General features: G+C 44.7%; 1 protein-coding gene across 3 annotated transcripts in view; it reads left to right on the top strand.

The window, feature by feature from the left end:
• TTC7B (tetratricopeptide repeat domain 7B) overlaps positions 1 to 16,311 on the top strand; it is a 186,495-nt gene that overhangs the window by 79,092 nt on the left and 91,092 nt on the right. For all 3 annotated transcript variants that reach the window (XM_081136224.1, XM_081136223.1, XM_081136222.1), the window contains exons 6-8: positions 3,176 to 3,254; positions 8,532 to 8,704; positions 13,251 to 13,314. In XM_081136224.1, coding sequence (XP_080992350.1) covers positions 3,176 to 3,254; positions 8,532 to 8,704; positions 13,251 to 13,314 — 316 coding nt within the window. The remainder of the gene's footprint in view (positions 1 to 3,175; positions 3,255 to 8,531; positions 8,705 to 13,250; positions 13,315 to 16,311) is intronic.

Here is a 16,311-nt window from a genome sequence, read left to right as displayed (position 1 = left end):
ACCCAGCTCAGGAAGCTTGCCAAAGCAAGGTGCAGAAGGTGAACCCCAAGTTCTGACAGCTTGCCAAAGTGCTCGCAGCTCAGAGGTTGGCAAGAGCATTCACTATGAGAATAGTTTACCATAATGAATTCTGACATCATCGCGCTCTCTGTCAAGGGTGTTGAAATGGAATTAATGACCTTGTGTCGAGGGCCTGTGGAGACACAGAAACCGGGGGAACTCCGTGCCACCCGGTGCTTCTCTTCATTTGGGGGAGGAGTTTTTAAGCAACGGTTCCTTCCAGACAGTTAACGGTATCTCAACATTTTAAGGATGAACTAATAGTTCAGAGACATGAAAGCAGTCATGTAGCTTTTGTTTATCTCCCTCAAATTGGGCTATTTCATAGCATTTAGAATGTAATTCTTGCAAGTTAATTTCCTTTTTTGTTCCTTTCTATCGTGATTATCCATCTAGATTAAAAAAAATTATTTTCTGCTGTGAACAGTGAAATTGATTGGTTGAATAAAATGACGTGACTAAAAAATGCATGACTGGTGTAGGCGTCGATGAGAATTGCATGTTTTTGCATTTGGGGTACTTTTTCATTTTCTGATATTTAAAATGGGCCACCTTCCGCCTTCAGCTCCTCCTTCCTGCTGTCAGGTCGCCCTGTGGTTGGACAGCCAGCCGCGCTGTTGTCCTGGTGGTGCCACCGTTCATTTGGGTAGCACGGCCCCAGGCCTGCCGAGACATTCACGGTCACTGTGGATGCTTTGTTTGCAAGCACGATGCCTCCCAGTCTGTGGAAGAATTTGATTCTGAATCCTAAGCTCTCTCCAGAAATAAACTAGAAACAGTTTGAGAAAAACTTGTATCTGCTTCCAAGGTAATGTGGGTGCTTTGGGAATCCGCCCTGAGAAGCGGCTGGCTTTGCCTCAGGATGTGCGACGTCCCGTTGGTGCTGGGGACTTCCTCCAGGCCTCCACCAGAGGGCCTCGGTCCTGCGCGGCAGAACCGCCTCGCCCCAGAGGCCAGCTGGCTTCATCCATTATTTCTCCTTTGAGGCGCCGGAGGCGTTTCCCTCGGACCCTGGACTGCTCCACCTGGGCCAGTGGATTTTTTTTTCCGATTGTGAACCTGTTCCTGGGAGTACTGTTTCTCATTAGCTGTGATCCCTGGAATGCATGAAATTTGTACTGCGGTTTATATGTATTAAGTAATTTGCATATTAATGATACAAAACATAGACCTGAGCTCTTGCATTCGAATTTTGTTCTTTCTCCTTGGGTTGTGCTTCAGTTTGAGAACTTGTATTTCTTTTGCCCAGGAAGGTGACAGAGCTCCCGGCTCCCTCCCTTGCTGGGTCTGTGAACCTGGGCAAGCCATGTCACTTCCATATCATAGCGACTAGATAGTATTATATCATTTATAGCTAGAATATTGTGCTCTGTGCCTGGACAAGTGACTCATTCTGCAGGGAGGGCACAGGGACATTCTGCATGACCAGTTTCTGTCCTGTAGCCTTCCCCGAGTTACAATATTTAGATTGGATATTGTCTGTTCGAGGCCTAATTTCCATCCTGGTAAATCGCCCTAGAAATTGGGGTCTCCAGTGATGTTGTCTCAGTCCCACCCGTTTCATACAGTTCAAAATGCCACTCCTTTGGTACCTCGTACAGCGTGGGAGCCTCCCTGCGACTCTGGAATAAAACGAGGCTGCTCTGTCCTGCCCGTCCGTGTTTGAGCCGCAGCTATTTCCTTCCCCCGTTACTTACGAGAACTGCGCTTCCGTCCAAAGCCAATGTACTCACTCTGTTGCCTGCAAACACGGATCCCATAAAAACAAATGAAGGGGAAAGCAAAGTAGACTGCATATCCCTGGGCCTGTTACCTAATTTTCATCCATGGCTCTGTTAGATTTCCTTCAGCACTGCTCGGAGTCCTGAGCACAAGCTTCTCATTTTATGCCCCCATAAAACTCCTGATCCGATATCACCTGATCCGCGTGGGTGAGAGGAATATGGGAGCATTTATGTACCTACGCCAATAAACTGTTATCGAAGTTCTGGGGCTGTGCTTGTGAATGAGAGTTCTGGGATGTCACGTAGGTATAAGAGGCGAATTGATAGCCCTTTTGAGTGTTTGTAACATACAGAACCCACATTCAGTTTGATTTAATACCTTTGTGCAATTTAAAATGTCATCCAAGAAGAGAGCCAAATGCCTAGAGCATCTGCCACAGCCTGCAGGGCTGGCTGACAGGTTTGCACCGGCTGACCGGCTCGGCGGCGTCTTGGAAAGATGAGCTGTGTTCTAATGAGCAGGTTATAAATATCCCCGAGTTATGTCATAGGTGGTAGCAGCGCTCAATGTAAAGGGACCAGCTGGGAAGTGCTGCCAGCTGAGCAGGCCGGGCACAGCTTTCAGCGAGGACAAGTGGGGCCTGGATATATTGACCAGGATGTTGCTAAAGAATCATTTGTCCCTTAATGAAATGTGTCACCAAACACGTCTCTGTGAGGTGTGTGGGGCAACAGGATGCGATGTGCTCTGAGCGGTCAGGCAGCTCAGGTTCCGTGTTCAGACAGCCACTCACGGAAGGGGCCTCTGGCCCTTTGCTTTTGTGCGGGGTTGGGGGAGGGGGGGTGATGGATTTATTGGGTAGTGATTTATGTTCTCAAAGATGCAGCGTGGTTGCTTGGTGGAGCCCCTCATTTTCCGCACCTTTTCTCTCTGTCTTGCCCATAAAGATGGCAAGTTACAGGAAGCCTTTCGCCACACTGCATGCAGTGCCCTGTGGATACTTCTGTTCCCCATTCGCCACCCACCTTTTAGATGAAAAGACAGATTTCAGCACCTCTTGACAGAGCAGGAAAACCACGGAGCCGTTGTAAGGCTGAGGATAGACTCTTGCAAGATACTTGCTTTTTAGGAAGGGTGGAGGGGTGCCTCAGAATTGATTTTCCAACTTTTGTTTTCTTGAGAAAATCTGGTTGCAGAAGCACAAAAATCCATCAATCCTAGGTCAAATTTTTCAGATTTCAACAAAGATGGACTGACATGTTCAGAATAATTGTTTGCTTAAAATCTAGCCAACAGCTTTTACGTAGACAAAATGCATTGAAGTATGTGCATAAAACATTTGATATTAATACACACCAGATGGAAACCCTGTCAAATTCTGTGCACACAGGAACTTGACAAGAGGAGTCGGGAGGTTTAGAGAGCTCCTCAGAGCAGTGGAAACAAGAACAACCCAAAACCTGCGGATGGTAAGTGTGACTATGACTGAGGCCCGAGGGCACTAAGTGTCCTCCCTCCTCTCCCTCTCCCCCTCCCCCCCATATATGTTATTAGATACAGTTTACGAACCATACAGCTCACCATTTACAGTCCATGGTTTTTAATACACACACAGGATTGTTCAGCCATCACTAATATTTAATTTCAGAACATTTTCATTACTCCAGAAAGAAACTCTGCACCCATTAGTAGTGAACCTCCATTCTCCCCTTTCCCCAGCCCCTGACAATCACTGACCTCCTTTCTGTTTCTATAGATTTGCCCATTTTGGACATTTCATATAAATGGAATTATACAATATGTGGTCTTTTTGTGACTGGCTTCCTTTACTTAAGAGAATATTTTTAAGGTTCATCCATGTTGTAGCTTGTATTAGTATTTCTTTCCTATAATGTTCCATTGCATGGATATGAGAAATTTTATTTATCCATTCATTAGTTGATGGGCATTTGGGTTGTTTCACTTATCAGCTGTTATGAATAATACTGCTGTGAACTTGCTCATGCAAGTTCTTATGTGGCTGTATGTGTTCATTTCTCTTGGGTATGTACCTAGGAGCGGAATTGCTGTGTCATACGGTAACTCTATTTTTCACATTTAGAGGACCTGCCAGACTGTTTTTCAAAACGGTCGCACCGTTTTACATTCCCACCAGAAGTTCTGAGGGTTCCAATTTTTCCACATTCTTGACATTTGTTATTGTGTGTCTCTTTAGCCGTAGCCATCCTAGTAGGTATGCAGAGCTGTCTCACTGTGGTTTTGGTTTATGTTTCCCTGATGGCTAATGACGTTGGCATCTTTTCAGCTGCTTATCAGTAGTGCTCTCTCTTGAAACATAAGACATGCATCCCATAAGGCAGGTAGAATGTAAGCTCTCCCAGTGCCAGTGTGGCGACACGATCATCTGTATGCTAATGGTTCATACAAAACCCAGACAGAGCAAAGCAGATCAGATCCTGAGCAGTACCTAGTTGTTTGACTAATTATATTGACTCTAAAACTTAGAAGTTAAGTAAACTGGTTGATCAGCAGCTTGGCTCTCCTTTTGACTTGAGTCCTTTCTTCCTTTTTAACCCTTTCACTTTCCTTTCTGGGGACGTTCCCGAATTATGCCTTTATAGCTTGCCCTTAGGAGCCATAGCCATTGAGTGAGTATTTGGGTAAAGGCCTGGTGCCTACTGGGAGCAAGCAAATGCTACCTGTCACCACTGATGTAGCAACCCCATGTAAGATTGCCGTTTCTTTTGTCTTCTGTCATCCATCCATACATGGTCCTCTTATTATTAGGAACCCTTTAAATGCAGTGGGAGAGTATGCCATCGGGCAAGGCTATTGGATTCCTGCCATGGGAAATGAGGCTGTATCTTCACTTTGGTCTCCAGAGTTTTAGATGCAGACACAACTCATGGGGCGAGATGGCTAAGCCATAGGCTTTCCTGGAATTATGGGGGGTGAGAAAAGATAGACTTCCTACATATTGATGATATTGATGTGATTTATAGGTGTCGTAGGAAGTTCAGACAAAACATTTTGATTTGTAGAGACAAATCAAATTTCGTATCCACCTTTTACAGTGGTTTTAAAGCTACTGAAAAAGCTGGATAAAACGTGTTGGCCTTCTTCTCATTGGTCTACTCCCAACATTCCATAAAGCTTCTCAGCTGGTCAATATGAACAGCTTCTTCCAAGATTTGGAAGCACAATGTAAGTAACTGATTATATTGGCAAATGTTTTAATAATTGTTTTAAAAGCACATTGAAAAATTGCTTAAGTATGGAGCATTTGCTCATATTGTTGACTCTCAAAAATATATATTAATTCATTGAGGAAATGAGTGGTGTTTTCTTAGTAAAAGGAGTGAGTGTATTGAATACACTGTTGGAATCTACCTGCTCTTACTTCAATGTTATTTTTCAGAATTAGAGAACATCTTTCATTATAAGGTTTACGATTTTTAAATCAGTGTATTTGAACTTATAAAAATCCAGTGAGGTAAGATTCCGAATAGATGTATGTTAGGAAGGAAGACAAGTTTCTTTGTTTTGTTTTGTTTTCTTTTTTCTGAGAATTACAGTGAAGAGCCTCTAAAGAAAGTCTGGGTAGACTAGAGCCACCCCTGGACATTCTCGATGGTTAACTGGTCAGTGTAAACATGTCAGGAGTAGACTTTTGATCTTGGTTGATGATCCTCACATGACCTAAGTTAAATTGTTTTTAATTCCTTGAGTGCTTAACCAAAGGTGTGCATCAGAATTTCCAGAGGAACCTTAAACAAGTACATGGTGGGGCAAAAGTAGGTTTATAGTTGTGAGTACGCAAAACACAGAGTTTATTCTTGTATTATTATTTATGAATTATTGTGTTATTTTCCATACGCACAACTGTGAACCTGCTTTTGCCCACCCTGTGCACATCCCTGTGCCTGCCTCAGAAGTGCCCGCTGAGGGGCACTGGGCTGGACCTGAGAGCCTTATTTTCTAGGCTCTGCCATGACTCTTTGCCCACCCTCCTGGAGCAGCACTTTCTGGGTCTTATTTACTGTGTCTTGGCGCACACTGGCCGTCAGGAAGCTTCTCCAGTTAATGCCATTGGTCACACAGCATTTTCATCGGTCTTAAAAACCATGATTCTTTTTAGATTGGCTGATAATTGCAAATCTGTGATGTTCTTATGAGACGGAAAAGTTGCTTTGTCAAACTCAATCTGGTTTGAGACCGTAGCAAAGAAGGATTTAAAAGGACACTTACAGCAAACCCCACTCCTAGGTAAATACTTTAAAGAATTGAAAGCAGGTGTTCAAACAAAAACTTGTGCAAGAGTGGTCATAGTGATACTATTCACAGCGGCCAAAAGAGGGACACAATCTAAATGTCTGCCAGCCGATGGCTCCACAAGCAAAATGTTTTGCAGCCGCACAATGGAATATCACTCAGCTGTACAGAGGAACGAGGCACTGACACCGCAAAACGTGGGCGAACCTTAATCATCACGCTAAGTGACAAAAGCCAGAAGAAAAGGCCGCACATTGTATGATTCCATTTACAGGAAAACACCCAAACAGACAAATCTATAGGGAGAGGTAGCAGGTTGGTTGGTCCCAGGGTCTGGAAGGGGGAGGAACGGGGAGTCACTACTTAAAACGGTTTGGGGTTTCCATTGGGGGTAATGAGAATGTTCCGGAACGGGACAGTGGTCACGATTGCACAACCTCGGGAATGTACTAAATGCCACTGGAGTACACACTTGACATGGTGAGAAGGGAGAACTTTGTTATGCAACTCTTACTACGCTTTAAAATATGTACAAAAAAATGCATTTCATGACTGTTTGTATGTAAAAGTTCGAGTCTTCTTTCAGCCCCCCTTTCCTCCTTCTTTCCTTTAATTCATTTGATAATTACCAGCAGTTTTTTAAGCATTTAAACTGCAAGCTAAATGAAACCTTAGTATAAAAAATAAAAGGTATATTGGTGATCTTGCTGATAATTTCTCGTATTTAATCTTTCTTTCTGAACTTCGTTTGAGCTTTCAATGAATGCAGGCAGACACCTTTCTAATCGGCAGGGCACCGGTGAGGCGATGCCTTATACTATTATAATATGCACTCACATCAAAACCTCATTTTTAAAGTCTCTCTGGAAGGTTAAGGCCCAGAGGGAAATGAGATCTAGCGCATGCTGTCCAGTAGTGGACAGGCAAACTGTGGAGGGAAGAAATTTTTATAATGTTAGAATCCCTCCATAGCCAGAAAATGAAGGTCCTCGTGTGTTTTTTCCTTTTAACATTTTTTTCTCAGCTATCGGGAGTGCAGGTAATTTTTGCCCGTGGACTCTTCCAGCAGAAGTCATTAGCTTATATGACTGCAGTGAGATCAAAATGAAACTATAGCGGAAGGTTTAAGAAAACAGTTCAGGAATCATTCAGGTCCTGGAAATTGTGTTCTTAGATCTTTACAGATGACTCAGTTGGGGATGATAGGAGTGATTTAATCTCACATTTTTATAGACAGTTAAAGCCAATGAGTCTTACTTGAGAAGAATCAGGAAAATTTGCCTTTACATGGTGATTACAAACCACTAAGCTAGTGATTTGGTTGCATTTAAGTTTCCTTGTGGTGTTTTAAGAGATTTTGCATGGATGAAAGCCTAGCAGGGTTCTCTTCTGTAACATATTTATTTTAAAAAGCTCATTCCCAGGGAAGATCAGCATTCTTTCCATCTTGCAAAGAGTGCTAAAACCTTGTGGAAAACCTGCTGGTTGGTTTTTTGCCACCCCTGGCTGATCACGGGGTAGCCTGTACCACCTGAGGGGCAGAGTTTCTGTTTTCAGAGGGATTTTTTTCTCTCTTTTCTTGTTTTTGTTTTACCTTTCCTCTTTTTCTTTTTCTTTTTTGCCACAAGAAATGAGATGCTATGCATCAGTCAACAAAATACTTCTTATTAGAAGCCACACACCCTTCCCCCCACACATCATGCCTAGTGCTGCTCTGGGCAGTGAAGCGAGAGTTTGGAGAAGCCTAATAATCTGCATCTGACTTAGGAGGACAGGGTCCAGGTGTTCCTGGGTTTTCAGGGTGAGGAAAGAGATGCTTAGCCAGCTTTGAAGAAAGGTCTTTCTTGATCAATAGCCATACTCCCCACTGTGCCTTCTCTATTGCACAAGGCCCAGGGTCACCCAGAACAGGGCTCCTTGGAGCTGAGTCCCGGGGTGGGGCCATGTAGGACCAGCCCATGGCACTATAGGAAGAAAGACTTAAAAATCTATGCTGGACATCATCTTATTATCATCAAAGAGGTTTTTTCAGGGATAGCATCATCTAGGTTGAGTACTGGCTTTTTGCCAGGTTTGGGCTTTGAAGACATAGTTTGGGAGGTGATGGAAATATCTGCAGCTCACCTGTTATTTATAAGGGCTTTTGAAAAAGAGCTGAACTAACGGTTTCCATTGTTTCAGATGTAAAACATGTTTTGTGTTCAGAGTGCAACTGAGGCAAGTGGCATTTGAAGGGCATGAACTTGTTTTTAAATATTGTTCAAACATCTTAGTGTATCATGTCTTCCCTTTTGTCATCAACTGATATAATTTCATCCAAAAAATTTAATTATGAGTCTTAGAAGAGTGTGTAACACAAAGTGATGTCTTAAAAATATTTATTAGATGAGTGAATGAATGAATGAATGAATGGTGAATGAGTGAATGATACAAAGCAGATTCATGGCTATGCCTTTGCTCCCTTGTGTGCCCAGACAATAGCGAGGCAGTTGGCGGAGATCTTGTTGCGGGGTATGTGTGAACAGAGCTACTGGAACCCTCTGGAGGACCCGCCATGCCAGTCGCCTCTGGACGATCCTCTCCGGAAAGGAGCCAACACGAAAACCTACACCCTCGCCCGGAAAGCCCGCGTCTACTCAGGAGAGAAGTATGGGAGCTAATGTCCTCGCTTATAGGTCAGGGATGGGAGGGAAGCTCAGAGATGCCTCATTACTTCTCACACTTTCAGCAAATATCTGTGCACCGGTGGGGACGTTTTAAGTAGGAAACTGCTCTCATCTCAGCCATCGCCGTTGGTCTTTGGGGTTCTCAGTCCGTTTGTTAGAACCCCAGCGTGATACCTAGTCAGTGGCAAAGCTAGTAGGGTGCCAGAGTTTACCTTTTTTCTTTTCTTCAATTCCTTGATCCTTTTGTTTAAAAAATTGTTCTAAACTGAATTAGCTATATGAAGAATTAAATAATATGCCAGTGATTGGAAGGTGATGCCTCCTTAGAACTTCTTGGCTATTTTAAGTTTTGAATTTGGCACCTGATCACCTGTGAGGGAAATGCGCTGGTGAACTGCTGCGGCCCCTGCGTGGTCTCCCCAGGCCGGGGAAGGAGGGGACACGGGGAGGGCGAGGGGCAGGGGCCGTGGCCGACCCTCCCTCTTCCCCTCAGAGCCTTTCCTGCCACCTCCGCCTGTTTTCTCAAGGACAGGGCACGGTGGCTTTTCAGAATCTCACCAAGAAGGAAAAGAGAATCTCTCCATGAATAAATACAGAAACCCCCTCTGGCTGTTGTCAAGTTGGAAAAATGGCCGAGAGACCGCAGGCCCCAGAGAAAGCACCAACAGATACGGGGGTGACCAGATTCTTACTACACGCGTGACCTCCAAATGTGGTCATCGCATTGTCAAAGGGACAGCGCTTCTCGAAGCGCCTGCCTCTGAGTCCTCAGCTGACCCTGGCGTCTCTCTGCCTGATCGTCCCGTTCAGTTTGCGGTTCTCGTGCGGGTTCAGACGAGCGAGCATATTCTTAACGTTTCCCCAGGCTTGCTTTAATTCCCTTTTTCTCCCTCTCTGTCCTGGCCTCGTTGAGCCGTGAGTTTGCCTCACTCACAGCCCGCGTTCACTCCTTAGTCCCTACCTGGATTCGGAGAGCATCTGTCCTAGCAGTTCCCAAACTCACTTTTAAAATGCTGGCCCCTCTCTGTGAACTATTCAGAAGCGGATTTGGGTTCATGTTGAAAGTGATATTTGTATCTTAAAACAGACCCTAGATTTTTTTTCTGCTTTAAGTGCTTTTAACATACAGGTATATTGAGGAAGTCAGTTCTCGCTCTCTCCAGATCAGGCTGGACCGCGGGCGGGAGCTCCGGGTGTGTGGGTGCTAGTCCCGTGGGGCCTCACCCCTGCAGGGCAGAAAGGCTCATGGTGCTGCCACGTCTTTGTTTCCTGAACCACTAAGGCTCTGTCACTCCTCTAACATCAGCTTCCCCACCCGTACAAGGAGAATCGTGGGGGCAACATGCAGACACAGAAAATGCAGTTACTAGGTAAAGGGAGCATTTTCATACCGGGACTGGTTACTGAATCACAAGTTTCACACAGATACACTCAGGGTTTTAATTAACCATTTTATTGAGATGTAATTCACGCACTATACAATTCACTTATTTAAAGTGTACAATTCAGTGGTTTTATATAGTCACATAGTTGTGCTTACGTGACCCCAATCAACTTTACATTTTCACTACCCCCCAAATCAGCCCAGAATCCCTTAGCTCTCCTCCCTGTCCCCCATCCTTTGCATTTTCATATGAATTTTAGGGTCAGTTTGTTCATTTCTGCAAAGAAAAACACAACTGGGATTTTTATAGGAATTGCACTGAATCCATGTCAGTTTGAAAAGTATTGCCATCTTAACAATATTAAGACTTCTGATCCATGAACATGGAGGTCTTTCCATTTATTCAGGTTTCCTTAATTGCTTTCAAGAATTTATAGTTTATAGGGTATAAAGTTTGTACTTCTTTTGTTAAGCTTACTTCTGAAGTGTTTTGGGGTATTTGTGTGTGTGTGTGTGCATGTTACTCTTTTTGTGATAGTGGATGGAACTTTTTTCTTAATTTCATTTTGGTTTGTTCACTCCAAGAAATTCTATTGATTTTTTTACACCACAATCTTGCTGAATGTTCATTAGTTCTAATAGTTTTTAGATTCTTTTTTATGTTTAATATAAAAGATTATATCATCTGCAAATAGAGATTAGTTTTACTTTTTTCTGAATAGAGTCTGCTTTGACACCTGGACGGTGCCCTTGACTTTGGGACAGCCAGCCTGTCATTAATTGTAGGGTAGCTAAAGGTGACAGGAAGAGGAAATGCACTTGGATCACGCTGGGTGAATTTCTTCTGTACTGTTGCTTCTGCCACATACAGTGACATTTCTCCCCTGCCGGGGAAGGTTTTAAGAAAGGGCTGTGATTATCAAAGAACCTTGGCAAGACCATGATTCCTGTTTATAAATGAGGGTTCTCACTCTGTCTTGTGTAGAATCAGATAATAAGTTGGTGAATTCATCCAAAGTACAGAAGGGAGCGACTTGCCTAGAGGTCAGCCTGGGAGTTAGTGACGTGGCCAGGGCTGGACCGCAGGCCCCGCAGCCGCCCCGCACTGCCTCCTCCGCCAGCCCCGGCCAGCTCAGGGAGCTGGTCCTCACTGCCCGCTGGTCCCCCTCCCCCCCCTTTTTATCCCCCACGCTGCCCTCCAGTCAGCTTCCTCTGGGTCTGGGGCCCCAGTTTTCCAACTCCACAAGGCTGAGGTCTGAGCACCCCAGCATCTCCCCTGAGCTCTTGGGCCCCAAGGAGAATGTCACAGAAGGCAAGTCCCCAACAATTTTGACTGAACTTTGAGCTGCACACTTCCCTGAATAGGAAAGAGGGAAGGAATGGCCAGAAGGAAACGGGTCTAGAGAATTTATAATTATGGAGGGGACATTCCAGTGTGCTGTTTTTTCAGGCATGTCTCTCAAAACCACCCTTTCCACTGCCCGCCCCCACTTCTTCTGCCAGCCCTGAGAGCTGTGCAGTGTCTCCATCTTGCCTGGCTCCGAAGGAAGGGCAGAAGAAGTGGAATTAAAATCAATGCGCTACTTGTTAGCAGCTCTGGCAAAAATAACAACCTCGCATTTAAGCGGCCCGGATGGCTCAAGTGGAATTTGGGGATTATCCATGGACTGAACCGGCTGGTGCTAAATCTCAATTAGCATGGGCGCTCTCCCTTTTCAGTGAGTCTGACAATGTAGGGCGGGCTGGCCATGAAAAACGGTTAATGATCCCATGGGAGCACAAGCCAGGGTATCAGGAAATGACCACTGGATGGACGCCTGTGCGTGCACACGCACACACACACACACGCATGCACACGCACACACACGCACATGCACACGCGCACGCACACGCAAGCACTCTCAATTCAGAGCCTGTAGGCCCTATATCTGAGTTTAAGGGAAAGAAGTATTCCATCTTCTCAAATCCCAGATCACCTCAAGCTACCTCTTTGAGGAAGTCACTGCCGATTCCAGAGTCTAGCTCCTTGTTCGCAGGCCAGCCTTTTCCTAGAAGCTGGGCTCCGCCAGAGCCACAGGAACCACTCCCAGCTCTCTGACCGCTGGGGAAGTCAGAGTTGCACCAAGGGTACCAGGCACTGGACTGTCTCTGTCTTGCTTTTCATGGTCATTTGATACAATATAAAAGTTGCCAACACTTCAAAGAGAACAAGTATTTATAATAATTTGGAAAACATTTTTTTTGCCATTTGAGAGAGGGGGGAGTCATTTCATCTCTTAAATGATTGTAATGTTACCCCTGGGGAGATAAATTTAGTCTTTATTTAATCCTGTCCAGAACATCCGTGAGGTTTTTATTAACCAGGTTCATTTTTATTGCAGTCCTCTTCATTCCATGAAAAAGGGTTGCCTTTCGCCCAGTCGGTGGTAACACTCACAGTTCCACTCAAAGGCGCTAGAGCTTCAGGACAGGGGGAAAAATGGGGGAAGTGTTTTAAAATGCACAAAGGACAAAAAATAAGATATAGAGAATGGGTATTTAGGTTCTGTTTGGTTTTTATTGATCTCTAATCCTGGGAACATTGAGCTTAAAAGCTTGTGGAATTCCGTAAAATTGATTAGTAAGACAGCTAGCTCTTGCATGCCACCCTGTAATAAGACGAGGTTAAGTCGGATAGCTCACTACATTCTTACAGTATTCTAGAAATTATTCAAATGCTAAATTGCTTCCAATCTCTCATTTCATCTAAAAAAACAATGTAAGATATGCCAGTTAGCAAGAAAGAGGTAAGAAGAGTACTGTCACCACAATTACCCCTCCGTAATGGGTTAGAAGAAAGCTGGCATTATTAAGATACTGTCGGTTTGTAGCAGTTCAAAGCATATATGTCATTTGGGCTTTGAACTTGGTTTTTACAGCTTTACTTCACCCTGCTGCGTGCTATTAAAATGCATAGTTAGAATGTATGTATTCCATAGATTACCATAGAAATAAGCTAATTAACTCAAGTGTCCATATTATACACTGCCTTTCAGGGGTGCTATATAAAAATCTTGAAGCTTTTAGCGTTTCATCCTGCCACAGTCAAGTATTTTGTGTTATCTTGAGATTGCCATATATCAAAGCTGATTTTCTTTATACAGCATTTTTTGTCCTCAAGAAAATACAGAAGAAGCCCTGTTGTTATTGCTGATTAGTGAATCTATGGTAAGTAGAATGTATTTTTACATTTTCCCCTCTGTTCCTATAGTCCCTTTTTTGATATGGCTACTCCATCAGGGTGGTGACTCTTTTCCTTGGGAGAAAGATAGATGGGAAATCTGGGTGGAAAATAGTAGAGGTTAAAAGGAAGGATGTTTCTTACTTCTTGGTCACCCCGGAGCACGGGGCGTCTCTTCCCCCAGCAGTTAGCAGGCATCTGGGTTTATTCCTTTATCCACCAAGTATTGATGGGACACTACCATGAGTACACACTGTAGGTAAACTACAGCTAAATGACCACCAAAGGAACCTTACAAGGGGAAAGACGCCCCCAGAGAGTAACCTTTATGAGCCTTCTCGATTTGCCTCGGTGGGAGGGGGAGTTTGGGGAGAAGCCACTTGTGTGTATGAGCCTCTGGTTTTTATAGTGGAGCCAGATGAAATCGCCTCAGCCTCTTGCACAGGTCCCTTCCCCAAGCTCCACCTGCTCGGCAGACATCACACGGTCCGAGGCCTGGAGAATTTGCTCCTGTTACCTGGCTCTGCTGCTTGGAGGGTGTTTCTGCCAGACCATTAGATCCCTTTGAAGTGTCTTCTTCGTGTTTAGCCAGGATATCACATTTTAGGTCTGGAATTTCATTGCTCGTCATTTATCGGGTTTCTACTCTGCGTATCATTGGGCGTGACAGCCCTGGCTTGCAACTTTCAGGAGTATTAATGTGTTACAGTGGTTAATACCTTGGCAGGTCAGTGCGTGCGCCGAGCCCTGAGCAGAATGACCAACTCCTGGCACTTGAAAGGACCTAGAGGTCCTCGTGTCCATTCAGTCATTTTGCACATGAGGAACCCGAGGCCCAGGGCAGGCGCGGGTGCACCGGGCAGGGGTCTTCCCAGTAGATGGTACTGTCCCCTCCCACACCTCCCACGGCACCTGGCAGGCAGGAGGACAGGGAGGGAGGAAAAGGAATCAGCTAAAGCAAGAGGCGTTTCCTGCCTGCCCAATGGGAGTCTGACGCACACTCAGGGGAGAAAGACTTAAACGCGGAGCAGAGCAAGAACGTCCTCCTGCCAAGCGAGGGAGGGATCAGGAGAGTTGGACTTAGCCTGGGAGGACGGCTTTCTTACTTAGCTTAAAGCTTTGGGTTTTCTTGTTCTGTGAGCCGGCCCAGGGATGTTTACAGCAGCGAGACTGCTTGAGTTACCACTTCTTTCTACTTGGAAGCTCTTTGACGTCATTGGCCTTCCTTCCTCCGAAGGAAACAGGTTGCCCCGTTGGCTCGTCTTTCCCTGACTGTCAGCTGGTAACTTAGCACCGTGTCATTTACATTCCCCGCTCTGCTTGGCACAGTCGGAAGGCGCGCATGTGGACAGGGTGGCATTGGCCTTCAGGAACGAGACTCGCTGCGCTTTGTCATCAGTTCTCCGACAGGGGCCGGCTCATGGTGGCCTCCTAGCTGACATTCCCGCATTCGAAGCTGGACTCTCCACAGCTTAGCAGTTAACGATTCCTTTGGGCAAACCTGGTTGGTTACATTGTAGAAGTTCTGGAAGCCTGGTGACCACACATTGTAGATTTCTTGGACAATTCTGATGGAAAATATTGAGTTCCATTGTCAGATCAGTTTGTGTTCCAGTTTGGGATTTGGGAAACATGGCCCCATCTCTAAAATGCTGTGTCTTGGGAATGATGGCTCCATCTCCCCTGCTCCTTCATTGAAGTGGTAGGAACTCACAAGGCTCAAAGTTGAGATCCCTCTGAGACAGTCAGCTTTGGTTCTGTGGTATTTAATTTCCAGAAAAATCTCTTCAGGGGCTGGTGAAATCCGGTGGCATCAATGAATATGAAGAACCAAGTCCCAGCCAAAATGATTATGTTCTCTCTGTAAGTCATCCCGTGACTATGTAGGTAGAAACCTAAGTTACGTTGCCTTTGGAAGCCCTTTTTAAATGCTCCTTGACGCCTTGGTTTTTCAGTTTTTAGACAGAAAAGGAATGTGCTCAATTTCAGAACCAAAGTGAGAATTGCCATGTTTGGGAAAATTGTATTCTTTGTCGGTTCTGACTTTATCTTAGAAGCATAACTTGCCTATAGCCTCTCCACCTACAAGAACTCATTGGGAATTGTACCACTTTCTCGCCTCAAATCAAATTAGCTTTCCCCGGGAGAAAAGAGTCATCGGGACTGTACTGGCACAGCCAACACTGATACAATATTCTGGGATCTTTATTATTTGTGGATCTGTTTGAACTTATGTATTGTACCTTTTTAATCAAAAGATACCCGTAGACTTCTCTAAGAAAGAAAAAAAGAATGCATTTGGCATTACTTGAAAATTCCTCTTCAGTAGTATTTTGTTTCATTTGTTCTCTTCCAGGCATTGGTCTCAACATGGAACGTTTATAGCAAATAATAAAACGAGTCCACTTAAAGCAAGCCTGGTTTCCCTCCGAACTTCTTTTGTTGGCTTAAAAGCCACTCCTAACAAGAAAAATTTAGAATGAAATCTTCAAAAGCAGGCGTATTTCCGTAGGAGATGACTCACTTTGTAGGAAGTGGCCTGTCTTATACATTCTCATTTGTCTTTGACATTTAGGAGCAAGGAGTTTTGAAGTGAGTAAGTACTGATGGGTGACTGAAAGCAAATGCCTCGGACTCAGAAAGAAAGCGCTTTATATATCTCATTAGTGAGACAGGAGGTGTGTGCAGAGCCTTTCTGAATGTCAGGCAGGAAGACAAGCATCGGCTGCCTGGACAAGTGACCCCGGTGCCTCATGTGGCCACTTTCACAGGAAAAACTGGGGGTTGCTTCCCATGCTCCCATGGACGGATAGATCTGGAGACTTCTGGTAGTTAGCAAGGGGAAAAAAAGACAGGAAAATCTAACTTTATTGATTCTGAACTCCCTATAGGGGAGAAAAGGGAAATGAGCTAGTGGTTAAAGTCTCTCCTGCATGGGTTTTGTCTGGAGAAACCTGTAGAGAAATTATATTTCAAAAGTAATG

The sequence above is a fragment of the Miniopterus schreibersii genome (assembly GCF_964146895.1).
Source record: "Miniopterus schreibersii genome assembly, chromosome: 1".
Classification (NCBI taxonomy): Eukaryota; Metazoa; Chordata; class Mammalia; order Chiroptera; family Miniopteridae; genus Miniopterus; species Miniopterus schreibersii.
The sequence above is the reverse complement of the archived record's forward strand: the minus strand, read 5'-3'. Positions and strand labels throughout refer to the sequence as shown.